The 25792-nt window shown below is 39.6% G+C and overlaps 2 protein-coding genes across 5 annotated transcripts in view; both read left to right on the top strand.

Annotated features, from left to right (window-relative positions):
• The window catches only part of PIK3C2A (phosphatidylinositol-4-phosphate 3-kinase catalytic subunit type 2 alpha), a 50382-nt gene extending 29299 nt beyond the window's left edge, over positions 1-21083 (top strand). For all 4 annotated transcript variants that reach the window (XM_063158559.1, XM_063158560.1, XM_063158561.1 and 1 more), the window contains 22 exons: positions 63-185; positions 1598-1765; positions 3935-4043; positions 4790-4932; positions 5565-5753; positions 6222-6315; positions 6572-6666; positions 6961-7141; positions 7681-7785; positions 8801-8893; positions 9142-9271; positions 10710-10846; positions 11524-11693; positions 11960-12116; positions 12536-12645; positions 13876-14083; positions 15844-15968; positions 16361-16478; positions 16571-16652; positions 17065-17174; positions 17407-17532; positions 18102-21083. In XM_063158559.1, the coding sequence (XP_063014629.1) occupies positions 63-185; positions 1598-1765; positions 3935-4043; positions 4790-4932; positions 5565-5753; positions 6222-6315; positions 6572-6666; positions 6961-7141; positions 7681-7785; positions 8801-8893; positions 9142-9271; positions 10710-10846; positions 11524-11693; positions 11960-12116; positions 12536-12645; positions 13876-14083; positions 15844-15968; positions 16361-16478; positions 16571-16652; positions 17065-17174; positions 17407-17532; positions 18102-18284 (2956 nt within the window). In that variant the 3' untranslated portion in view covers positions 18285-21083. The remainder of the gene's footprint in view (positions 1-62; positions 186-1597; positions 1766-3934; positions 4044-4789; positions 4933-5564; positions 5754-6221; positions 6316-6571; positions 6667-6960; positions 7142-7680; positions 7786-8800; positions 8894-9141; positions 9272-10709; positions 10847-11523; positions 11694-11959; positions 12117-12535; positions 12646-13875; positions 14084-15843; positions 15969-16360; positions 16479-16570; positions 16653-17064; positions 17175-17406; positions 17533-18101) is intronic.
• Positions 21084-21211: 128 nt separating this feature from the next.
• Positions 21212-25516, top strand: RPS13 (ribosomal protein S13). The gene is made up of 6 exons (XM_063158558.1): positions 21212-21300; positions 21545-21593; positions 23209-23287; positions 24162-24331; positions 24688-24788; positions 25439-25516. Exons 1-6 carry the CDS (start codon positions 21278-21280, stop codon positions 25470-25472), a joined length of 456 nt encoding a protein of 151 aa, XP_063014628.1. The 5' UTR covers positions 21212-21277; the 3' UTR covers positions 25473-25516.
• The last annotated feature ends 276 nt before the right edge of the window (positions 25517-25792 follow it).

Below are 25792 nucleotides of genomic sequence, written 5' to 3'. Positions count from 1 at the left end.
ATATATACATCTAATTTTAATGGGATTTTTATGTTTTTATGTTTAAATTTTTCCTTACCCAGTTATGAAAAATACTACTTGATTTGCTCTCTGACTCATAATGGGAAAGATCTCTTCAAACCTGTTCAGTCCAAGAAGGTTGGCACATACAAGAACTTCTTCTACTTGATTAAATGGGATGAACTGTAAGTGACTTCAGTCTGTTAAAACTCAATAAAATGTTTTGTTTTAGCTAGCTGCTGAATGCTGTCATTCAAGCAACTCTTGGTTCTAATTGCATTTCAAGCTTCCAAAGAACAATTTACTGATCAAAATCAGAAATATTTTTTCCAAATGGTATTTCAGTACTCATTGTAAAAGGGGGAATGGAAATGCTGGACAAGTGCCCTGTACTAATGTGTTTGTAGCATAAAATTACAGGGAGATGGGAAGGTCATAACATTCCTTGCAATGGGAATGGCTTGTGCTGCTTTAAGAGAGATGAAAAAATAAAACTTGCTTTTATGTACAGCTCAATTTATGTAAATGGAGAGGAAAAGCAATGTCACACTTTTACTAACATGAATGCTGAGTCAGTTTTTATTCCAAATACAGAAGGTAGAAAGGAAGAAGGAAGGGCCTGCAGAGAAAAGATAGGGAGATCATGGCAGGTGGTATCTGCTAACTGAAAGAGGAATATTCTTCATTATCTGTGCACAACTTAATCTCTGCCACTTGATTATCAGGCAGCCTGTCATGTCTGAGGCATCATGTGAGCTCCATGGTGCCCCATATCTGCTCTCCTGACTGTTTTTGAAGGTCAGAGATACACCCTAAGGAATACCCTGAGAGTTTGTGGTGAACAAATAATTTCAGATCAGCCCTGCCTGAGAGTTTCTAGAACACTTACCTCCTGCTACCTTTTTTTTCTGGTGATGAAGGGATTAATTGTCAGATCTTTTGCTGGCAGGTACTGGTGTATTACAGTGAAAGGTCTGCTAGATTGCTCAAAAGCTGCTGACAGCAGCGTGGTGCTTTATAGTGTAATTGTCATGTTTTACAGAGAAATCAAACTAAAAGAACATTTTTAGGCTGTAAAAACAGTGTAAACAAAAGTGGAAGCTTGAACAGCTCAGTGAAGTGTATACTCCTCAGCTGCTTGCTTTATGGATTTTGTACTATTTAGAATTTAACTTTTAGTAGTTTTTGATTCTTTCATTTGGATGGGAAACTATTGGCAGCTGACACTTTCAATCTGAAAAATTAGGGGGTGGCTAACATGAAGTTCTGTGTGCCCTTCCTAGTGAGTGGAGTGGGAAAACTGGTTATGCTGGACAGTCAATTGTGTGCAAGGAATGTAATTTAATAGACAGAGATTAAAAGGGTTGTTCCAAATCTGACTGTAGTGCAGGAGTGTAATTTAGCAGGTTTTACAAACCATTGGCATGGGAGATGAAGTAGAGTGAAATATGATTGCATGGATATTTAACACTTGTTCTTCAATGTTAATTGACTTTTTGAAAGCAAGAGGCATAAATGGATTATATGGATAAGCCTGTAACTTACTAACTGCTGCCTTTTTTCTAATTGACTTATTTTTAATACTTTTATTTTATAGAATAATTTTCCCCATCCAGATTTCACAGTTGCCTTTGGAATCAGTCTTACGTCTGACTTTGTTTGGAATCCTAAATCAAAGTAGTGGGAGTTCCCCTGACTCAAATAAGCAGAGAAAGGGCCCAGAGAATTTGGGTCAGGTTTCTCTCCCTCTGTTTGATTTTAGGCGGTGAGTATCCAAAATATGGGTAAGATTATCAATATGATTTGCTCTGTGTAGGGCTTCCTCCACACCCATAACTACAGAAATTGACTCTCTGATATTGAATATAGTGGGCTATGATAAAGGTAGGAATTGTAAACTGTACTGATACAGAAAAAGTACATTTCATTAAATAGAGGACAAAACGTGGTCTTGTGTTGTAGGATTTCCATCTCACTAGCTGAAAAAAACTTCACTGCTGGAGGAAGTTGAATATTGTTTGGATTATTATACCCAGAATATTCTAAAATTATTCCTTTTGATTCAGAATTGGATTTATTTTAAACAATTAAAATAAAGGGATAATTAGCAAGTGTGTTAAACTTGTGGCACGTTTCTGGTTTGAAGTGGCTTTCCTTCCAATACAGCTGCTGGATGCTGTTACGTGCTTTTTACTAAGAATGAAAAGCCTGCTGTAACTTTGCTAAGCTGAGTGTTTCTGGATTGATTCAAGTTGCTTTGTTCTTCCAGCTTTGATTACAAAGCTCATTCCAAAACACTTATCATTGGGACAGCCACTCAGTGAGACATCAACCAGTAGGCTGGAACCACAGTCCCCAAATTAGACATCATGGTGCAGAAGTGATCACACCACTGTGAAACAGCTTCTGCATTCATGCTTAGTTTCCTATTTATGTGTGCTGCTGACTTCTAGGGCTTACTGGGAGTTTAAATTGTCAAGCAAGGCTGCAGAAAGGCAGTCAGGTCTTTCCTGGACAGTTACTGCCGTGTGTTGCCTGTGCCTGTTTCGTGTGCTTTGCATCCTCTGGTTCTGGGTTTGACTTTACTTGTTCTGCTTTCTCTTTTGTCTGGTGATGATTCCAACAGCTTGAGGATGTCACAGAGTTTAGGATTTCCTGCATTGCAAAGATGGCCTGCAGCTGCTTTCAGTCTCCACCAGGGCTTGGATTTCTTTTCACAAATAATGCTTATTTTAACCTTCTGTTTAAATGCTGCATTTCAGTCTGCTATCTAAATACCACATTTCACAGCATTTGAAAGCACAGCTTTTTATTTGAATTGCAAATTTATTTTGTCTTGATGGTGTTCTCATAGGAGTTAGTTTGGGGAGAAAACTGTATTTTCTGTTTATGCAGAGGACTACAATGGTGTGTGTTGTGCCAGAGCTTGCTGCGTGGCCTGTATGTAAGAGCTGTAGAGATGCTTAGTGATCTAATCCACTTGCAGTCCACATAAATTAAATCCAGACCAAGGTAATTAAAAGTGGTAGCCAGATATTCCAGTTACAGTTGAAAATAGCATCAATGGCAGGCAGGAGCTACAACTTGAAACTAACTGAAATAAGGGGAGAAGAAGACTGGTCATTTGTGTGTTTTGGAAGAATCCATGGCCGAGTTAAAATTCCCTCTGCTGAAATGCATGTGGAGTGTCTGAAGTCATCATTGCTTGTGGATGAGACAGAAGGCTGTGGCAACTGTATTAAATTGGAGAAGTATGAAAAAGAATAAGCTGTTCAGTTGTGCTTTAGTGGCATGATTTGGTAATCTCTATTGGTATGACAAGCTCCTAGTTAATCAATATTTACATATCTGTTCTTTATTTGAAATACATATAAACCCTGAAGCATCTTTCAAAATCTACTTAAGGCTTGGCCTTCAAGCAGTCTTTTGAGCAACATTTTGATTTTGAAAGACTGATGGAAGTTTTCTGTAGCTAACATTCAACACTTAGTTGATCTATGAAGTGTCTTCAGTTGTACCCTACTACAGCTGGAAATGATATTAATGTTAGGAATACACTGGCAAATATAAATGTCATTTGATATGCCCTTGCAGAATCTGGTAATGTGAGAAGTCCAGCAAATGGTGATGCCTGTAAGATTAATATGCCTGGGCCTTTTTTCTAGAAGCTAAGGAAAGTGTGTGTGTGTGTCTTCAGTTTTTTTCTCAGAAGAAAAAGTATTCCTTTTCTGACTTAAAGAATAGGGAGCACCTAATTTATCTGTGTCAACTGAACTTTTTCCTTTGCCTTTTCCACCTAGAAGTGTGTGCATCCCTTTAAAGCACTTAAAGTACAGATGACAGCCAGTGAAAATCAGTAAATTAATTTGACAATAATATTTTGGTGAAGTAAAGAGACTGTGATGCTAATAACCTGTACATGTTCTTTTCTCAGATTGTTAACTAGTGGGACAAAGCTGTTGCAACTGTGGACCACATCACATCCTCATCATGTGTCAGGGATGACCAGCAAGAAAGGAAATATGGAAAGAATAGTGCTGCAGGTTATACATAATTCTGATTTATTCTGTGCTTTGTTTGAATGTTGTGATTTGTTGTAAGTCATATTAGGTGAATGTTTTGGGGAAAGGGAAAGTACTGCTCAGTAATGTTTAAGTCAATATAGAATAGTGATTACTAAACTGTAAGGGCAAAGAATGGGAAGCTCCTGGAAGTCTCTGCAAGTCTGTTATTGAATAGCTGTCTGGAAGTAAGAGAATTCCGAAGTGCTTTGGCATGACATGCTGCCAGCAGTGGGAGAGAATGTTTTGGAAAGCAGTCCATAGAAATGGGTGCTGAGAAGGGAGTTGTCTGGACACCAGCAGTAGCAATTCCAGCTCCTTACAGAACACAAGCACTTCTCTTTCTCAAATCAGAGTTCAATTTTCCCTCCAAAGAGAAGGTGCCTTACTAGGCATGGCTCAGCAGTCCCAAAACATGGCCTGAGTGAGTGGCTAGGTGGAAACCACTGGTGTGGGTTTGAGCAGCTCTGATTATCTGTGCTCTAAGCATTTCTCACTTCTCTTCTGAGGAGTGCTCCAGCCACTGCATTGTGCAATAACTCAGCTGTACATTTAGGAGCTGTAGTCATGTAGAAGAATTGAGATGGAAAAAAAAAATAGTCAGCAAACAGTATCTGGGGACTGTTGCACTTGGAGAACTAAAGAGTTCAGATACCCAAACATCTGAGCTTTTCTCTACTTAAGGACTTGCATCATCTTTTTTTTTTTTTTTTTTTTTTTTTTTTCAGATTGATTTCCCATCCCACGCTTTTGATATTGAATATAAAATTCCTCAAGCTGCAAAGACTACTGTGCATCATTCTGTAGAAACATTAGAAAAAACATTGAGAGAACGTCTCCTTGCCGTTCTCTCCAAGGATAGCACCATTGGGTATGTCCATCTCTTCTTCAAAAAGAGCTGGGCTCTTTTTGCACATGACAATTTGTAAATAGGGTAGGGAATACTTATGTATTCTTGAGTTTCTGTTAATTTTTTTAATATATTTTGAAGACCTGTAGAGACTTAAACAAGAGATTGAATTAAACATTTGAAATCATGGTACCGACTTAATGAATTTCCTTCCATTTTCCTTGGCTGCTGCTGTTAATTTCTTGCTACAAGACTGCTGCCCCTTTGCCTGCCTGTTGTAGTCACCTGTTCCTACCTGGCAGTTTCTCAGTTCCAGGGACTTCCAGCAGTGGCTGTTCATGTGTCGTGGGAGCTTTTCTGGCAGCCTTTCCTACTCATCTGCACAAAAAATAAATTAGTGGTTTTGGTTTATTTCAGATTATACTAAAACTTAATTTTGTCCTGCCCAAATTATAAATTTGAACAAATGTTTCCTTAATGTTTGAGGCTTTGTTTGGCTTCTTGTTTTGACTTTTGTGGAGGAAAGAATAATTTCAATGTAATTCCATTCTGTGTGTTAATTTATCTGCCTGAATACAGCAGTCAGTGGCATTGGGGTTATTCAGGTGATGGTTTGTCATGTGCATTATAAACTGAAATGCTCTTGTCTGCAGGCTGTCAAAAGAAGATAAAGAATTTCTGTGGGAGAAGAGACATTATTGTCATAGCCATCCTAATAGCCTACCAAAAATACTGGTTAGTGCCCCTCACTGGGACTGGGCAAGTCTTCCAGAAATATATTCATTACTTCAGAGGTGGCCTCCTTTATCACCCTTAGCTGCACTGGAACTACTTGATTCAAAGTAAGAAAACTGTAAATAAACTTTCCTGTATCTTGTTCAGTATTAAATGACTCTTCTTTGATAGAAGATCCTGGAATGGTGTTCTGTGGGAAAAAACTGCTGAATTTCTTGCAGAAAAAGTTAAATATTTTTAAAATTTTAAAGAACTCCATGCATGCTTTATTGATGTAGGCTTAACCAAGTCATGTAGTGAAAGCACAGCAATTGTGGTTAGAGTTCTGAAGTTTAATATGCAACAGGACAGGAGTTTATACAGACAGAGTTTTGAGAGGTTTTGATTGTGTTCGTCCTAAACATGCACATGTGGTTGCATCTTAGGTGATGAAGGGCCTTGTAGGTCCCTTATTGATCTTTTAAAGACTTTATATGATTGCTTTTCTATCTAGCTGATCTCAAAAAAAAAAAAGAATAAGAAAAAATCCTATATGAGCAGAGAAAATCTGATGTGGATTTGTGGTGACTTTCTAGGTTTGCTGATCAGGAAGTACGAAATACAGCTGTGAACTGGATAAAGACATTGAGTGATGATGAGTTAACAGATTTCCTCCCTCAGTTCGTGCAGGTAAGACTTGCTGCCTACACAGAGGTTTGAATTTTTCTGGTTCTTGAAAACCCAAAGGAATTGCTTCTGACCAGTAGCAGAAGTGCAGTTGAGTGCCTCTAACTGAAATGCACAGTAGGGGAAACAATTTGAATAAATAATCTCTTTGTGGCTGTCCAAAGTATTTGTGGTAACTATGTCTGTGCATTAGTCACAAAATATATCTTCATCAGGAATTAAATGCAGACCTGATTTATGTCATTTCCATTGTATTTAGGCATTGAAGTATGAAACCTACCTTGACAGTGCTCTTGTGAAATTTCTTCTGGCTCGGGCACTGGGAAGCATTCGGGTTGCACACTACCTGTACTGGTAAGGGGTTCTTTGTTCATTGCTCATGTAATGTGTGTGCCACAAGATTAATATTGTAGATAAAAAGTCCTTCTTAACATCATCATTCAATAACATAACAATGATTGTTGTGAATGGTGATTATACAGAATGTAGATCCTGGTTGTTTGTTTTTTTAATGAAGCATAGTGCCTCTACAAAGCACAAACCTTCAGACATACATAGTACTGGTTCACTAAACTATTTTAATGTCTTAATATTGTATTATTTGCTGTATTTTCCATAGGAAAATTTAACTTCTATCCTTTATTTCAGGCTTCTTAAGGATACACTGTATGATACAAAGTTTGGTGTAAGATATGAGCAAATTCTTGGAGCTTTTCTTTCAGTCTGTGGAAAAAGGCTGAGGGAAGAGCTGGAGAAGCAGACCAGGCTAGTGCAGCTCTTTGGAATGGTAGCAGAAAGAGTAAAGCAAATGAGTGGATCTGCTCGGCAGGTGTGTATATATTTTTAATTCAAAACTAATCCACTTACTTGTCTTTTTAGTCTAAATTCAAAATGTTATGTAAATATATAGGAAGTTTTATGAACCTGTTGCTCTGCAAAGTTTGATGAAGTTGATGTTTTTGTCAAGTTTGTCACCTGAAACATATAGTGAGGTGATAGGGCAAGAAAGTATAGGATGGTTTCTGTGTATGATAACTGGAAATGAATGTAAACCTTTTACTGCTGAAGAATGATCTCATCATACAAAGGAATGGGATATCTGGTTTTGTGCTGATGATAGAGCTTAGAGTTTGATGGAGTGGGATGCTGTCATCTGGTTCAGTAAAAAAAAAAACCCCACAAACATGTGTGATGAGTGTTACATTGCTAGGCTTAGGTATTTGTCATAGCTAAACCAGGAGCTGTAGTTTCTGGCATTCCTTTAACATTAAGGAGTTAAAATAGTGCCTTCAGGGTAACTTTGTCCAGAAGTTTTCTGTAGATGATTCAGTGAGGAAAATGTCAGCTGAATTTTCTTTCTGTCTGCAGGCTGCCTTGCAGAATGGCATGGAGCGTGTGCAGTTGTTTTTCTTGAAGAACAAATGTCGTTTGCCTCTCAATCCCAGCCTTGTGGCAAAAGAGTTAAATATTAAGGTACTGCACATTCAGGGTTTCAACACTCTTTTGTAAGAATTACATCTAGGTAAAGCTTTTACAAATTAAAAAAACCACTTCAAGTGCTTGAAAGCTCTTTATGCTGTGGAGATGGGGTTTAATCAAAAATGCTGATTGAATAAGCCAGCAAAACTTGGTGAGAAAAGATAAAATGTGTACAAATACAGTGTAAAACCAACAAGGGCACTTGTGTTAAAAAACATTGACAGATATCTGTAATAACTTACATCTTCAGACCCTGTCTCCTGAGACCAGCAATTCTGAAAGTGCATGAAAAAGTCCTGTGTGCATTAGTAATCAAAAAAGGAAATTGACCAAAAATATAAAGTTCAAGCAGTGAGTAAATACTGTGAAACACGTGAAACTGCCTGATACTGATTGTGTCCAGATATGCTGGAGAGGGAGGCAGTAGCTTTATTTTATTGTGAAGGTTCAGCAAGTAATAATGTAGGAGAAGCAGGTAAATTATTTTTCCAGAACACTGCAAGGTTTGACAATATCTGCTCAACCACAGTCTTGATTATATCATCATGCATGACTGAAAACCTAAAGGTTTGTTAATGCTTGAACTAATCCTGTGTTTGAGAGACAGCTCATCTCACTTTCCTTCTCTACTGTAACTATTAAATCATGAGCAGGGACTTGAAAGCAGATAAATGAGAAGATACTGTGAAACACACAAATACACATTTTTAATACATCTCCTAGGTTTCAAGAAAAAGCTGCTGATAAAATATTTATTCATGTTTTATTCACTCTTCCCTTTAGAATGTTTGAAACATCACTGTGCAGCACTGTTGGCTTTTGTACAAGAATTCAACTAATAACAGCCAAAGGGCTTGTTATTCAAGGGAAGCACGTATTCACCACAATGGAAATGTTAAAAGTCTGAATAGACACATTGTGTGTCAAACCTGCTTGTTGTCACAGTGTCTTGTTTTCTGGACTAGCAGGAATAGTCCTTTCTGACCAATGACATTAAATCTACTTGCAGGCCTGTTCTTTCTTCAGCTCCAATGCAGTACCACTGAAAGTTGCACTGATAAATGCTGACCCGCTGGGAGAAGAAATTAATGTGATGTTTAAGGTAGGCCTTGCATGTGTACTGGAGAAAATAATGAAGTTGAATGATAATCAGTATTTCATTGGTATCAATTAATTTTAGCATAGACCAATAAGCTTAGTTATTCCATGAGTTTGCTCGTGTGTATCTAGAAACCAACATGTGAACGGTCCATAAAACATAAACATTTACCACATGTGAAAGTTTAATTGTAGTCTGTTCCTCTTTTAAGTTTACTATGTCATTGGTTAACTTTTATTTTTCCATGTAAGGTTGGAGAAGATCTGAGACAAGATATGTTGGCTTTACAAATGATTAAGATCATGGATAAGATCTGGCTGCAGGAGGGATTGGATCTGAGGATGGTTATCTTCAAGTGTCTCTCAACTGGAAAAGACCGAGGTGCTAAACTAGATGTTGTTTTTAATCTTTGCTTCCCCCTTTCAATTTATTGTCACATTGATAATGAAAAACCGCTGGGCAGAAGGTGCCAAGGAACAGTTCCACTGCAAGGAACTTCAGTACTTGAGAGAATAATAAGTTAAATTGTTCTGAATTTCCTGATGGCTGAGTGGCATCCAGTTTTGTTTTCTTGAGTGTTTTGTTGTCATTGAACAGTGGAACAAACAAATACAGTGATAAAAATCAAGGTTGCTCTTACTGCAACACAAGAAAATCATGTTGCTACAGCAATCCTCAGTCTGAAAGTTTAATTATGGTGAAAGTATTGCAATGCAAACCAAAATGCTGAAGTACTTGGAATCTGCTGCAGTTGAGTCAGGGAGTATCATTCTGGTGCTGAAACGTGCAAAAAGAAGAAAAATTTGAAGCAGCCCTTGACATGCACACACAGTGTCCCCCAGCATTTGTGTCATATTCTGGTGAAAGTTCCTTGGCAAGATGAAGTTGTCTCTGGGGTTTGAAAGTAGGTCACAGAACTCTGAGTGCAAATACTGTGCCCTGCACCTTGAACATGCCTTTTCCTAGTTTTAGCTAATTCTCTAGAGCTAGCCAATAGAAACCAAAGATATTTAAGAGGATAAACAATAAATGAAATATTTCTTTAGTCAGATGAATAGCATGACCAAAACTCTTAAATACATGGAAAAGATAGAAATTTAGGTTGGCAAAACTAAGCAAAAAGCTTCTATTTATGTAAGACTTGCTTTTTAGAGAAACAGATGGCTTTTCCTCCTACTCTGAGTGATGACTTGATTTATGTAGCTTTTTTTTCCTTGTTGCTAATATTAGTGTCCTTAAAGTACTCAAAAGATTGAAGGGGAAGAGTCAAATGGATGTAAATTACAGATGTACCTTTAGTAGCTCTTGCCAAAATAGAAGTAAAATTCTGTTAATCAGGTACATGTTTTCATTTTATGATTTAGCTGTACAAATATTTTTAGTAAATTATTTCTCCAAAGTAAGGCCACCTATGAAGCCCACTGTCTGGTCTGTTTCAGCACTTGACAGCAGATAAAATTACTAGATTAATTCACTATCAGTGTGTGGGAATTTCCAGCATCAAAGTATTTTGCCCGATTTAGAGTAAAAGTTATGTGGTAGAAACTAATTATTCAAAGTATAACTAAAGTGTGCATTCTAGCAACTGCAGCTAGTTGTAGTGAAGTAATCTAAGTTGGATTGCTATGTTTCATGGTTTACTTTGTAACATAGTCTGTGGAAATGCTTGGGGGACTAACAGAATTATTTTTACACATGACAAGGTTTTCAGGGAGGTTGGTCTATAACTGTAAGATTCATCACTGTTAAGAATGAATAATAAAAATGCAGCATCACTTAAGGAGATGGCTAAATACACTTTATTTTATTCTATATCAAGGCATGGTAGAGCTTGTTCCTGCTTCAGATACACTTAGGAAAATTCAAGTGGAGTATGGAGTGACAGGTTCTTTTAAGGACAAGCCTCTGGCTGAATGGTTGAGGAAGTATAATCCTACGGAGGAAGAGTATGAAAAGGTAACTTTTCAGCACTGGTTTTTGTTCTTGAAGGTCTTTTAAAAGGGCTAAGTACAATCTAATAAAAGAATGAAATTCATATTCCAGGTCTTCCATTGAAATATTTGGTTTGTATATTTAAGAAACTTATTTTTTTCTATACTTGAAAAACAGCAAATTAAAATCCCCTCCCATAAAAAGGAGCCAGATGGATTCTTCAGATTCTCATCAAAAATTTTTATTGGATATAGAAAAAATGTACTTTAAATTTAAGAGGGACAAATAGTGGCTGCTCTTAATTGCAGTTTAGGAGCAGTGGCCTCTTCTTGTACACATGAGATTCAAAAATTAATATCTTTTTTTGTGCTATAATGCCATTACAATACATTGGAAATACAAGTCTTGGACCCTTTTATTTCCTAACTCCTCTTTTGTCTTCAGCTTCTCTTGTCTTCAACTCCTCTTTTCTCTTTCATTTATGTTCAAAATAAAATAACCATTTTTGCTGGAAAGTGGGATATCAAGAGATTTTGGCAAAGCTTACCTGTTTGAAGAACAGTATTTGGGAAAAAAAAAAAAAAGGAAATTTTTATTGCCTGGTTTGGATTTTGCACTCATCGAGGTTGACTGTTGAATACATGAATTATGTTTTTCCACTGATATTTGATCTCAGTTCACTTCTTTTCTCTCCCTCCCAGGCTTCAGAGAACTTCATCTACTCTTGTGCAGGGTGTTGTGTAGCCACTTATGTCCTGGGAATCTGTGACCGCCACAACGATAACATAATGCTGCGGAACACCGGGCATATGTTCCACATCGACTTCGGGAAGTTTTTGGGACATGCACAAATGTTTGGGAGCTTTAAAAGGTATTTTCTGTACCTAAGCAACGCGGAGAATGAAGTGATATTTTTCCAAGTGTTCTCTGGGAGATCTGCTGTAGGTCCAGTACCATGTGAATGTGCTGTGTCACCTGGACCAGCACTTGGGAGAGGAACCCAACCCAAACCCATGAAATGGCATTAATGGAATATTTAATATCATGACCTTCAGGGTGGGGATGGAGGGCAGCAGGAAGCACATGACAACAAAGAGACCTTAAGATGAACTCACAAATTCTGTGCTTTTTGAACAGGGATCGAGCTCCTTTTGTGCTGACGTCAGATATGGCTTATGTCATTAATGGTGGGGAAAAACCCACAATTCGCTTTCAGCTGTTTGTGGATCTCTGTTGCCAAGCTTACAACTTGATAAGGAAACATGCCAGCCTCTTCCTTAACCTACTTTCACTGGTAATCATTTTTCACATTCAATTGAATTGATAGATCTGTCGTGCTGGGTTGTATTAAAAACTGTGCTTTTTATGCTGCAGCAATTCATAATGCAGGCTTTTTTTAAAAAGCCAGAAACATCTCAACTACTTTTTGAGAAAGCTTCATTTGGAATCTTCTAAGCTTTTTTACTGCCTACCTCTTTCTTGAAAATTTAAAACTAAAATACTACCACAAATTGCACTGCAAAGAGTTTTTAACTGCTTTTAATTCAGCAGAAATAGGGAATAACTGCTGATTATAAGTAATTGGTGTCTATTGCCATTAGTATTAAGTAAATTAGTGCAGCCACAAATGAATTTGAGGGTCTAAGTATAATTATTTCAGTACAAAATCATACTTGGGGCATTACATTAAAACTAAATTTCAATTTCTTGTAGATGCTTTCTTCTGGGCTACCAGAACTAAGTGGGGTTCAGGACTTGAAGTATGTCCAGGATGCTCTCCAGCCCCAAACAACAGATGCAGAAGCCACCATTTTCTTTACAAGGTATTGGAAAAGGGAAAACTAAAATATCTCCCAGTATCTTCCTCTAAATGGAAGATTTCTGATAGGAAAAAACCTCCTAGGGATGGTCACAAGCGTGTCTGTACAAGTTGAACAGTTACACTGTACAATCATAAAAGATCAGTTAACTACATAAGTAAGATCAATCTTGTGTAAGAGTAATGCTTGTGCTAAAGTACCTTGCAGATTTTAGGGGTGACCTGGTGTGAAATAAATATTGGTTTAAAGTGCGGAAGGTAAATAATTTTGTCTGGCTGTTTAACAGTTACATTTTGAATGTACCCTAAATTATTTAATAGCAGAGTATATGATGGAAAGCATGGTGAAGAAATTCTCTCTTGGAGAAGTGCTTTTGCACAATGGGGAGGGAGGATGATGATCCAGTGTAAGTGGAGGAGTGCATACGATGTAACTGAGATGTTGCAATGCATTATAAAAGTGTTACTGTACTGATACACAGAGGAAACTGCAGTGGTGTGCATGCAACTTAGAATCAGAGAAAAGTTTAGGCAGGAAGGGACCTCTAAAGGCCATCTAAGACCAGTCCTCCTGCACAGAGCAGGGACATCCACAACTAGATGAACTTTCTCAGAAGTGTGTCCTGGCATCTACAACATCTCTCGGCAACCTGTTCTGGTGTTCCACCACTCTTACTGTAAAAAAATTTTCTTTCTTATATCTAATCTGAATCTGTCCTCATACACAGGAGGACAGATTCAGATTAGATATAAGACAGAAAATTTTTCCCTTGTCCTCTTACAGCAGGTGCTGCTAAAAAGTTTGTCCCCATCCTTTGTATAAATTCCCTTTAAGTAGGAATTGGCTCCTGATGAAAGGCCATAATAAGATCTCCCCAGAGCCTTCTCTAGTCTGAGCAATCCCCATTCTCTCAGACTGTTCTCACAGGAGAGGTGCTCATCCTGCTGATAATTTCTGTGGCCCTCCTCTGGATCTGCTCCAGCAGCTCCATGTCTTGCCAGGGCTCCAGAGTTGGATGCGTGTCTGGAAAGCCTTCACATCTTCACTAAAAACCTATTCCAAATTTGGATACTGAGTCTTCTATTAAATGTTGGTATGATACTATTTATATATCCCAATGATCACTCAAAAACCTTTTCTTTGTCAGTAAGAAATAGGGCTTGTTTTTCTTCAGCTTGAGTCTGATGCATTGACAGAACCACTTTTGTGTGTTTTGATGTTTCCTTTTTCTAGGCTGATTGAATCCAGTCTGGGGAGTGTTGCCACAAAGTTCAATTTCTTCATTCACAACTTGGCTCAGCTGCGTTTCTCAGGTCTGCCCTCTAATGATGAGCCCATCCTGTCATTCTCTGCTAAAACCTATTCTCTCAAACAAGATGGCCGAATCAAACAAGTGTCTGTGTTCACCTATCAGAAGAGATACAACCCAGACAAACACTATGTAAGTACCTGGGAGCTGTTTCCCTTCAGGGAGGATAATGGGGTGTTTTCTTCCAACAAGACACAGGGAAGGAACAGGGACAGCTGACCAAAACCAGCCAGAGGGATGTTCCACAGCGTATAATGTCACTGTCAGCAATAAAAGGTGGCTGTAGAGGAAGGAAGCAGGAGATGGGAGAGGGTTGTTTTCCACGGTGGCTGTTTGGGAACTGGCTGAGCATGGGTCTGCCTGTGGGCTGTGGCAATTGTCTTGCATCACCTTCCCTCCTCAGAAGTGTCTTTATCTCAGCCCACGGATCTTCTCACTCTTGCTCTTGCTGTCCCCCCTGTCCCACTGGTGAGGGGGAGGGAGTGAGCAAGCAGCTGTGTGGGTACTGAGCTGCTGGCCAGCAGCAGCACTGCTAGAGTACAGACTGGCATTTCTAGCATCCCATAATATCTTGCAAAATGAAAAAACCTCTTGAAAAGCATCTAGAAGGAAGTAGAAAGGGCAGAAGTAGTGTTGGTGGAGATTATTTTAAAACACAGCAAGTTGAGTCATGTTGATGGGCTTTTTGTAGCTGCCTTCTGTAAAATGGCTCCTTCCTGAGTAGGAGTTGTAAAATCAGACAAAACTCTGGTTTTGGTCTGACCTTCCATTAAAGTTTGATTTGTTCCTCCTGAGTTAGAGCATTGTTTTCGCTACTAATGCACTTACACTCTTTAGTCTTACTAGATACACCAACCATTGAGATTTGCCCTCAGAATTTTAATAGACTTGGGTTACACTTTGAGACTTAATGTTTGTATTCCTATGCAGATGTGCAACTTTCTTCAAATTTTTTTAGTTGTTTTATTTCTCTACTGCTATTTGCTGGGCTGGAGTAATCAGCTCAAGTTACATTGTCCAGAACTTTTTTATAACATGAGCTATATTGATAGATGTAAATGTACATCTCTTTCCAAGCTATGTTTGCTGTAAGTGTCTTTATCTGGTAAGACACCAGCAAGGAATAGCAGAGCAAATCTGACTAATGCTGCAGAGCTTTGTTCTGAATCACTGTATAATAAATGAATTTGAGTATCCTGGTCTAAGCCAAAACAGCCTCGCCTCTTCCAGGAAACTGTTAGGATGGTCTAGATTCTTTATAGATTTTAAATTATATGTTAAAAGGGTAACTCCTCTGCCCATAAATGAGGACACTGAACTGAATTTTCTTTGCAGCTCTCAAACTTCATTTCCCTTGAATAATGTGAATGTATCCTGTGACTGTACTCACAATACTTGGAAAAATTATTTTTGTATAATGCAGTGCATTTGCATCCTCCTGCCAAATGATCACTTTAAAAGTGGAATCCTTTAGAATCAGGAGGGAATTAAATTGAAAAAAATACACCTGAAAGGTTCTGTGGTGGTTCTGGCCCCACAGATACCCGTCTTAATGTAATCCTGTGCCAGTGTTAACATTTTGTACACCTGGTATGGACTTCCAATGAGGCTTCAAAGGGAGAGTGTGCACAGTTCAGCCTTACCTACCTTCATCATCACCCTTCAGCTGTGGATCTACCTTGTGGGAAGACCATGTGATGTTACTTTGCATGATGGGCTACTTATAATTCTACTATGAAATGCCAGTGTTGGAATAAGGGATATAATAATGGGATATGTATTCAGGAGAAGGGTTACTATAGGAGAAAGAGTTGATTGTGAAGAAAATTATATTGTTAAGTAATTTTACAATATTTTTATATCAAATACGTTTATTTTTGTGTTTTGGGCAGATCTATGTAGTGAGAGTTTTGAGAGAAGGGCAAGTTGAGCCAACATTTGTCTTCCGAACATTTGATGAGTTCCAGGAGCTCCACAACAAACTTGGCATTCTCTTTCCTCTTTGGAAGTTACCAGGGTATGTTCCTAACTCACTCATCACTATTACCAAAGCAACAAAACTGCTCCCAGTTGGGTGGAGCAAGAAATAGCTTGAAATGGAGACAAAACTGCTGAGGGGCAAACTAGACCTCAAAGTTGGCAATTAAGGGAGAAAGCAGTTGTCTCTCAGATTTAAGGTGGAGATCCAGAGGAGCATCTCAGTGTTGTGGTCTGTTGTCATATCACATGTAATACTTACCTATAAATATTTCCTTGCCTTTCCGGAGTGTCATAACCCATGCTGTGTTTCCACTCTGGATTGGCAAAAAAACTCCAGGTGTCAACACTTAAGGATGGAAATGACAATGGAATCCCACTGTACCTACTTCTGATAAAGTAACTGAAAACTGTGTTGTTCTTCTCATGTAGCTTTCCTAATAAGATGGTTCTGGGAAGAACACATATCAAAGATGTAGCAGCCAAAAGAAAAGTGGAGCTCAACAGCTACATACAGAGCCTGATGAACAGTTCTCCAGAGGTGGCAGAAGTGAGTATATGTAATTTAAATCAAATGCAAATTTTCAAGTTTTGGTGCTTTTTAACACTTAAACTAACATGTAATGTTTCTTCCAAATTTAGTGTGATCTTGTTTATACTTTTTTCCATCCATTACTTCGTGATGACAAAGTGGAAGGAATAGATGGAATAGCCAGACCTGCAGGTAAGGGATGTTTATAAATTGAATTGTATAGTTTGACACATTTACAGTGTGAATCTTTGGAATGTTTTTTACTTAACTGGAGTTTTCTCTCATTGAAAACTGCATCACTATCTTTCCAAATGTGCCTACATACAATTTCAAGGACATGCATACCAAAAATTGCCATGATGTGTGTGATGACTTGGGCTTGTTTATGGCTTGCCTGAATTATTCAGATTTTTCACTCCAAACCTCCAGGTTGGTTCTTGCAAGAGAATGCAAAAACCCTTAAAGCCTGTAGCCTTTCACCTGTTAGAGAGCTAGAAATCAAATCAAGAACTGAACTTGGTCTAAGACTTGCATTTTTTCCCATATGTGATAAGTCAGTGTAGTAGTGATGAAAATATCACAGAAGAAATAATTGTTATTTCAGATACAAGTCCATCAAGTCCTACCTCAGGCAAAGTGGGAGGAGAAGTGAAGCTATCCATATCCTATAGAAATAGCACTCTATTTGTCATGGTGATGCACATCAAAGACCTGGTAAGTGGAGATATGCGCTCACTGCCAAAAACTTTCCATTTTCTCAATTACCATCTTGACTTAGATGGATGCAGGAATGGTGAAACTCTCTCTTTTCTTCTAAATTTTCCAACTGCCTGCTTAATTAACTGCTGCTTTTGATTAGCTTGATTGCAAAGTCTGCACACTTGAAAATAAATATGCAGTTAGCCCCTAATTAGTTTTCTAACTTGTCTTGTTTCTTTGGCTGTAGGTTACAGAGGATGGTGCAGATCCAAATCCCTATGTGAAAACCTATTTACTTCCAGACACGCACAAAACATCCAAACGCAAAACCAAAATCTCCCGGAAGACGAGGAACCCAACTTTCAATGAAATGGCAAGTTAAAATTCATGTGACAACTTCCTGTAGCTTACTATAATCTCTTATTCGGAACAGTAATTAAAATATTACTGCTTTAGACTAAAAATAGTCTAAAAAAAAAGTGAATATGTATAAATGGAAAAGAAATTGTTTCCAAAAACTTTGTGCCCTAATTAAATATAAAGCAGAAGATCTTATAAAGATCTTTTAAAACATCTTAGTGGGTTAGTGTGCTATTACAAGGAAGCAGGAATTTCTCAGACTGACTCTGAGGAGTGATGTGGAAAAGGTAAGGAATCTTAAACTAAAACTCCCCCTTGCCCTGGATTCACTGATTCATGATGTGGAGAAAAATGAATTCAGAAGTCTCGGTGTGTAAATAGTACTTCAGTCATTTTAAATACTTAACCTTGGGAGTACAAAATAAACCAGGGATGTCCTTCAGCCCATTATGTGAGACAGGGATGTGCTGAATGGGCACAGTGTGTAGTTCAGACATCTGTCAATGCCTGGGCAGGCAGAAGAAAGGGCAGTCTGGGTAATTTCTTTTGCCTAACCAGAAAATTCTTGCCTTCACCTGGCAGCTGGTGTACAGCGGATACAGCATGGAGACTCTGAAGCAGAGGGAGCTGCAGTTAAGTGTGCTGAGTGCAGAATCGTTACGTGAGAACTTCTTCCTGGGTGGAATTACACTCCCACTGAAGGACTTCAACTTGAGCAAGGAGACTGTGAGCTGGTATCGACTGACTGCTGTGCCCTACCTGTGAACTCAGTCGCACCAGAACACTTGTGGTCACCTGTGCTTTGTGCATCTTCCTACTTGAAGATAACCTGTACATCTGAAAGCAAGAGACTCTCCATTTCAACAGATATATTGGACCAATGTTCAGGTAGCCTAATTTGGAGGATTGCAAAAAAACTGGTTTGTACCCATGTGATGTTATCAAAGCATCGTTTGGAAGCATTTGAGAGTTGTGGGTGAAGGAAGGGGTTTTTAATCCATCAGTGAAGGTGAGATGAGCAGTTTGACCATGCTGGTTGGTTGAACCATAACTCAGTCATTAGGCCTGAGGATGCAGTGCATTTTTGCTTTTAATTTGTTGTGTCATCCACGACACGATGCTGGAGAACATCAAAGAAGTTGCATATTTTAGGATTACATTCCCACCACTAATGGGACATCACAGAAACAGCAACAGGTAAAGTTTTGGTGTCTGCACACACACCTGTAGAAATGAAGGTTGAAGGGCTGGAAAAATTCCTTAAAAACATTTAATTCCAGATTAATGCTTCTCTGAGACTTATTGGAGTGAGTGCCAATAGTGGAAGTTGTAAATAATGGTGCCTTATAATTCAAATGCTTCTCTTTTACCTCATTTCTGGTATTTAAATATGTATACATATTAACTTTGAGCTCCTTATACAGGGGGAACATTCTCATATTTGATACCTTGCAGGTCCTACTGGAAGCCTTTTCCCAGGATGTGTTATTTACAAATAGCATCACTTATACTAATCTTCACAATTTGTTCAACTTAAATAAGTTTTTTCTACTCCATCTTCTACCCATGGTCTCCAAAAATTGAATGAAGACTGGCTGAATGTGGTACTGTAGGAAATGTACCCAGCTTCTCAGTGGGGATTTTTGTTGTAATTTCTAGAACTTTTCAATACTGCAGTGATTAAGTGTAGAACAGATTCAAACACTAATCCAAAGTGGCATTTGCATCTGTGCTTCCAGGGAAAGGGTGGCCTCTAATTGAAAAGCACCACTGCTGGCTGAATTGCAGGCCAGAAATTAGTTCCTATTAACAGCTTTGAGAGAGGAACTTGGCTGGGTTTTTTTTTCCTTTAGCAGTTCACAGCAATACAGTTTCTCACTCCCAGTAAGAACTAAAATACTTCATTCCAAGATTTGAATATATTGTGACAGTGGAGTGCAACTGTTACTATCTCCCATTAATACCACTGATTACTTAATTAGGCCTTTCTGCACTACAGGTGTCACCTTTTTTGTTCACCTTATTTGGGATTTAGGATGTTCATGTTCTGTGTAAAGAAAGCTCTAAAGTTGCATACTTCTTTAGTACAAAATTGTGAAACAAACTTTTAAAGTGAAATATGCAACTATGAATGAGGACACCATACAGGGAAAGCCTTCTATCTATCCAACACTAAAAACCTATTTTATAATCCAGTTTTCCTTCCCCTGCTACTGACCAATCTCGCTTCAGTTCAGAAGAGAGAAGTAAACTTGAATCTCCTGGTGCCTAAATGATTCACGGTCCAATTTCATAGGAATTATTGCGGTTCAAAAGCTAATGATACCTTGAATGTTAGAAACTGGGCCAATACTAACGGGCGCTAACAAATCCCAGTTGTAGTAGGCATCCTCTGCATATTTTTCATTTAGTATATAGCCTGTAAATAATAAACTATATAACTAACTAGATATATTTCCTGCTCACTTGATGCTTTTGAGACTTACTCCATTCCATCATTAGAATCACAAGTCACTTAAACACAGGAAAGTAGACTACTGTTTTTGTGAAACGTTCCATTGTGAAATAAAATGAAAGCAATATGGACTGCCTTTTTTGCAGTTTGCTATTAAAGCACAGTGTCTTACAGCACAAAATACAATTACACTAAAATCATTTAAAAGTTATTTGCAGTTTTAACAGTTGTCTGGACTGAAAACAACAAAAAAAATTATAGTACTGTATTACTGTTAGAACATGTCCTGACTTCTGATTTAGTCTTCTTCATAGCTTAACTCATTTTGTGCCTTTCCCTTCCTTTTCAAAATCGTCACTGGCTGGAGCTTTTTATGGTCATGGATTTTATGTTGTCTATGGGATCTGGCCTTGGCCTCTCCTCACGTGTAGAGGACCAGCACCAAGTTTGCACCTCTTTGCACTATTCTCAATTACAAAAAACCTGATTGTTGCAATAAGAATTTTACCGTGCTACATAGAAAAACCAAGACAGATGTGAAAGAGGGAAATATTTGATTGGGATGGAATATACCAGTATGCTAAGTAGCTTGAAGATGTAGTTTTAACAGCTTTTTATATCTTGTTTAATGAAAAGAAAAAAGACATCTTTTATGCACCGTTTGACCTGCAGCCAGAAGTGTAATTGTCCCTCCAGACCTTGTGTTGGTATCCGAGAGCAGCAGCTTGCGCTAGGACCTCTTCCTCTACTAACCTCCAACTTTGCACTGAACTTTTTATTACTGCCTTTGTACGACAGCTGCCTGTCTCTGGACGCATGTGCGATCTTTGGTAAACGCTCTTTCTCTATTTTTACAACTGTAGGGTTGTGTAGAACCCCCGTCACCCGCCTTAAGGCCGGGGCTGCCCCGGGGTCTGCCGTGTCCCCCTCGCCGGGCGCTCCCTGAGGGGGCAGCGAGAGCAGGGCGCCTCCCTCCGTCTGTGTATCTCTGAGAACCAAATACTTTCATTAAACTATAATAAAGATGTACAATATGGCCCCGCGTGGGGCGCGTTCGCTGTGACTCCGTAACTCTCCTGTACGTACATTAAACACTATTCTGGAATAAACCCAGCGCGTGGCCGGCTCTGTGTGGGTACGGGGCGGAGCGAGAGGGCTCTGGGCGGGACGGCTGAGGGGGCGCGCCCCGGGCGCCGCTGATTGGCTGCCGCGGGCAGGGGGCGGGGCTGGGCCGGGACAGACGCTTCCTGCGGAAGCGCGCGGGCGGGGCCGCTCCTTCTGCTCGCTCCGCTCTGCCGCCATCATGGGTCGCATGCACGCTCCGGGGTGAGCCGCAGGGCCGGGCCGGGGCCGCGCCCGGGGAGCGCCGCGGGGCCGCTCTGGGGGGCCGGGGGAGCACCGCGAACCGGGCCGGGGCGGGAAGGGTGCTGCGGGAGCGCTCCGGCGCGTGTGGAGATGGCGCGGGAGGCGGGCGGCCGTGCGGACATGGCGGCGGGGCGGGGAAGGCTCGGGCCGCGGGGCCGAGTCCCTGAGCTCGGGCGCTGAGTGTGTGATGTGCTTCCTCCCGCAGAAAGGGCCTGTCCCAGTCCGCCTTGCCCTACCGGCGCAGCGTGCCCACGGTGAGTACCATCCCCAGAGCCTTCCCCAGGGCCTTTCCCGCCCCGTGCGCGCTCCGGGACCCACAGCGCAGCTCGCAGTGCCCGCGGAGGGAAGGAAAACGAGATCTGTGGTGTTTGGCGTCATCACTTTCAAATTGTGGCCTGTGTAAATGCTTCCTTGGCATGTGATGGAGCAGGCTTCCTACAGAGTTCTCTCTCTGTGGAGGCATTCAAACCCAACCTGGATGCAATCCTGTGTAATCTGCTGTAGATGACCCTGCGCTGGAGAGGGGTGGGATTTGATGATCTCCAGAAGTCCCTCAGCCCTGAAAATTCCGTGGTTCTGAGATGATCCTTGGTATAATGAGGAAACAAGTGTGTTTTTCTAGCCAGATTGTTCGTTTGGCAAAGAAGTCTCTTTTCATCTTCTATTTAAGTATTTCTTCAGATACTTCGAATCTGTAGGCTGGTAATTCCTGGACATTAAATCGTTTTCATATTCGAGTTTGCAGTTGTGTAATAAATCGATTGCCTTCAGGAATACTTACAACCAATTTGTTGGTCAGGGGATTAAAAGAGGTAGTTCTGGTGTGCTCTTAGTTCTTTCAAAGGTACTTCCACTTAAAAAGGCTTTCTCTGTCCTCCTTTGCAAGATCATTTCTTGGAGGATCTCTTTGTTGGCAGAAAGAACAACTTGTGGTCCATGTGGAAAAGCATGGACTAAGAAACGGTGAAATGGGAACATAAACACGAAATCTGTAATTAAGTAGATAACAATTAAAAATAAGATAATATGAAGCTGCTTGAAGTCCTACTGATGGTTTAACAGTTCAATAACAATTAGGATGAACAAATGCTATATTGATTTTTTTAAAATTCTGGGGATTTTTTGCTTAGTTTTATTTAAATTCTGTCTTAAATGGTGATCTTTAGAGCACTTCCATGTTTATTTTTGCTGTGCTTTTCTATTTCATACTGTGATAGTAAGAAAAAGTTCAAAATCAACCAAGAACTTCTGTAGCTCATAGCAAGTCAGGATAACGTGACTTGTTGATGTTGTTTCCTCATTAATAATCATGGAAGCAGTGGCTTTATCTGTACTGTTTAACTTAAAATTAATAGAAAAGGCACAGTCCTATCTTGGTAGGTTCCTTTAATTAATTAGTGTTCTTTAAGTCTGATTTTTCACTTCTCTCTGTAGTTACTTTACTGAGAGGTGGCTAAATGGTTCTCAATTTTGTATTTGTCAAAGGACCTAGGTGAAAAATTCCTTCCCAGGGACAGTGATTTTTTTTGTCTGTAACATTGGATTGTGCTTCTGGTGTGGCAATTGAAGTGAAATTATGATAAAGCAGCTGGTTGGAGGGTTTATGGAGTTTTTTAAATGGAGACTCATCTTTACCTCTGCCTTCCCTCATGACGTTTCACTAGCACTATAGGTTTATTATATGCTAAGAATTTTTGTATCATTAAAGGTGCAGTTTCAGCTCTTGATTATTTTTTAAGCATTAGAAAGCATCTATTTCTTGAAAGATTATTTTAGTTTTTATTATTTATTAAAAGTTTTCCTGTAGCTTGCCTCTGTATTAAGCAGTTGTTAAACAGTTTGGCTTTTTTTTTTTCTAATTTTCTTTAGTGGCTGAAACTTACGTCTGATGATGTAAAGGAACAGATCTACAAGTTGGCTAAAAAGGGCCTGACTCCCTCCCAGATTGGTAAGGATTATAAACCACTCCTGAATGGGGACAAACCCACATTTTTCTGACTGTAATATTGTAATTGTTCCTTCAACCTACAGTAAATAAGGTCCTAAGAGAACACAACTCTTCTGGTGTGCCTCCCTTCACTGTGTGTACCAGCGAGAGTCCTGGGATAATACCCTGCCACTGGGACATGTGTGTGTTCTTGCAGGGGAGCATATTTGCTGAAGTAGGAAGCAGTGGGTTGTTTTTGCTTTTTTAACAAATGGAAGACTTGAAGCATCTGTTTCATCTTATGGCCTGTCCTCAGGAATGGCCACCAGTAGGTGTTATAGGAAGCTTGGTGTGCCCAGTTTCCTGCAGGAAATTTTCCAATACCAGGAGCCCTGTGGGGTTTACTGAGCCAGGCACTGCAGCTGCACCATGGACTGGTTCTGGGGTTTGAACCCTTCCAGAGCTGAAGGGTTTGCATGACACAGGCCATGAGCTGTGTGTGCAGTGTAAGTAGGTGCTGTGTAAATGAATGTTTATTATTGTAATCCTGAAAGCAATATTAATTCCTTCTACAGGGATCCATAGAATGATTTAATATGTTGCTTTAATGAGTCCTCTTGAAAACTTTCCCATAGTATTGGCAAAGACGAACACCTCACCTACCCAAGCAGGATGGGACAGTCAGTTGTCTTTTAAGTGCTCCCAGATAAAGTGTTTCAGCTTCTCTAAGTTGTATTTTGCTCACTCATTGTTTGCCATTTCTTCAATTGCCACTGGAAAGGTTTTAACTTGGAGAAGATCTTGTTTTGGATAGTTTGTAACTGTAAGGTCAGTTTCACAAGATTGTTGGTGTATGTTTCTTCTCTTCAGTGTAAGATGTACCTGTTTGTTTCAGGTGTGATCCTGAGGGATTCCCACGGTGTTGCCCAGGTTCGCTTTGTTACTGGCAACAAGATTCTGAGAATCCTGAAATCCAAGGGCCTGGCCCCAGACCTCCCAGAGGATCTTTATCACCTGATCAAGAAAGCAGTTGCTGTTCGAAAGCATCTTGAGAGAAACAGAAAGGTGAGTGCTCCTTCAGTTGGATAGCTTAGTATCTGTGATTCTAAATTACACAGGAGTTTGTCTGCAGCTTGACAAAGCAAAGGCTTCTTGTGTTATGTTAGCCCCCCTTTGAGTAAACTCCTAAGGCTGGGGAGGTATTTTGAGCAAGAAAAATGGTCTTTGAAAAGGATTTTAAAAGCAGTTTTTAAACCATATGTTTCTGGTCCTGCTCTGATTTTACTGAAGCTTTAGTAACAGAAATGTGATGTTTTCAGCAATAGCTGTGGATTATTTGCTTTACTGAAGCTCATCTGAGTTGTGTTCTGAGAAGTCCAAGTGGTTTGGTGTTGGGGTTGCAATGTAACTTTGTTTCCCAGGACAAGGATGCCAAGTTCCGCCTGATTCTGATTGAGAGCAGGATCCACAGGCTGGCTCGCTACTACAAAACCAAGAGAGTGCTGCCACCCAACTGGAAGTAGTAAGTCTTCTCCTGCATTCCTCTTGGCACTGAGGACTGCAGGGTCTTGTAAACTGTGCTGGGGCTGTTACTCAGAGGGTGAGGAGTGCATTGTGATAGGTGTGTATCACACACCAGGCAGCAGAGAACAAGTACTTTCATAAATAATAACTGAAAAATCCATGAAACTTACACCTGGGTTAAATGACTGTTGTAATTCCTGGATAAAAATCATGGTCCTAACAAATGAAGTCACTACCAGCTGATTTTTAAGACGCTTTAAATTGCTATCTTGGTTCTCAGGTACTTCTAGAATTTGTCACTTTCAAAGCTTAGTGAGAAATGGCTTAGTAGCTGTGACAAACCTTTACCTTTTCTCTAGAAGAGGTAACCACCATAGAATTCCCAGAGATGTTAGGATTAGCCTCCAAGGAGACTCAACTGCAGCTAGCCCGGTCTTTAAATATATAGGTTTGTGCTGTCACCCTAGGATTTTTATTGTAAAAGGAAGAGTGAAGTCTTAGGCCATGAAAATTTTTTCAAAGTGATTTAGCTGCTGGTAATAGTTAACTGATAGTTAAAACTTTTAACTGAAGTGTTGTTCTTGATAACTAGTTTGAAAAACTGCCTCTGCAATTCATATTTCTCTTTTTTCTCTCCTCTCTTTTTAGTGAATCATCGACAGCTTCTGCCCTGGTCGCATAAGAGCTGGCTGTGACTAACTGAAAGAATAAATTTTCATTACCTGAGTTTTTGTTGTCTCTAAGTGCTTGGTGTGTTAGAGGCTCCTGCTTGTTTTAGGAAGCTGCATGTGAACAGGGTGTTTTCCAGGTGGAGCAGGCTGTGGTTTCCCTATTGCTGTCCTGCAGTACCAAATCTGGGTCGTGCTTATTGCATGCTACACCAGCTGGATGTTGGTGTCTGTGCTTAAACTGGTTTGGATTTTATTACTTGAGAGCCTCAAGTTAGTGAAGTGTCCTGTTCATTCACTGCAGATGTGTTTTACTCATCTGGGGCTGTTCCTC

The sequence above is a fragment of the Melospiza melodia genome, chromosome 6 (assembly GCF_035770615.1).
Source record: "Melospiza melodia melodia isolate bMelMel2 chromosome 6, bMelMel2.pri, whole genome shotgun sequence".
Classification (NCBI taxonomy): Eukaryota; Metazoa; Chordata; class Aves; order Passeriformes; family Passerellidae; genus Melospiza; species Melospiza melodia.
Note: the sequence above shows the minus strand (reverse complement) of the source record. Positions and strands in the feature narration are given on the sequence as shown.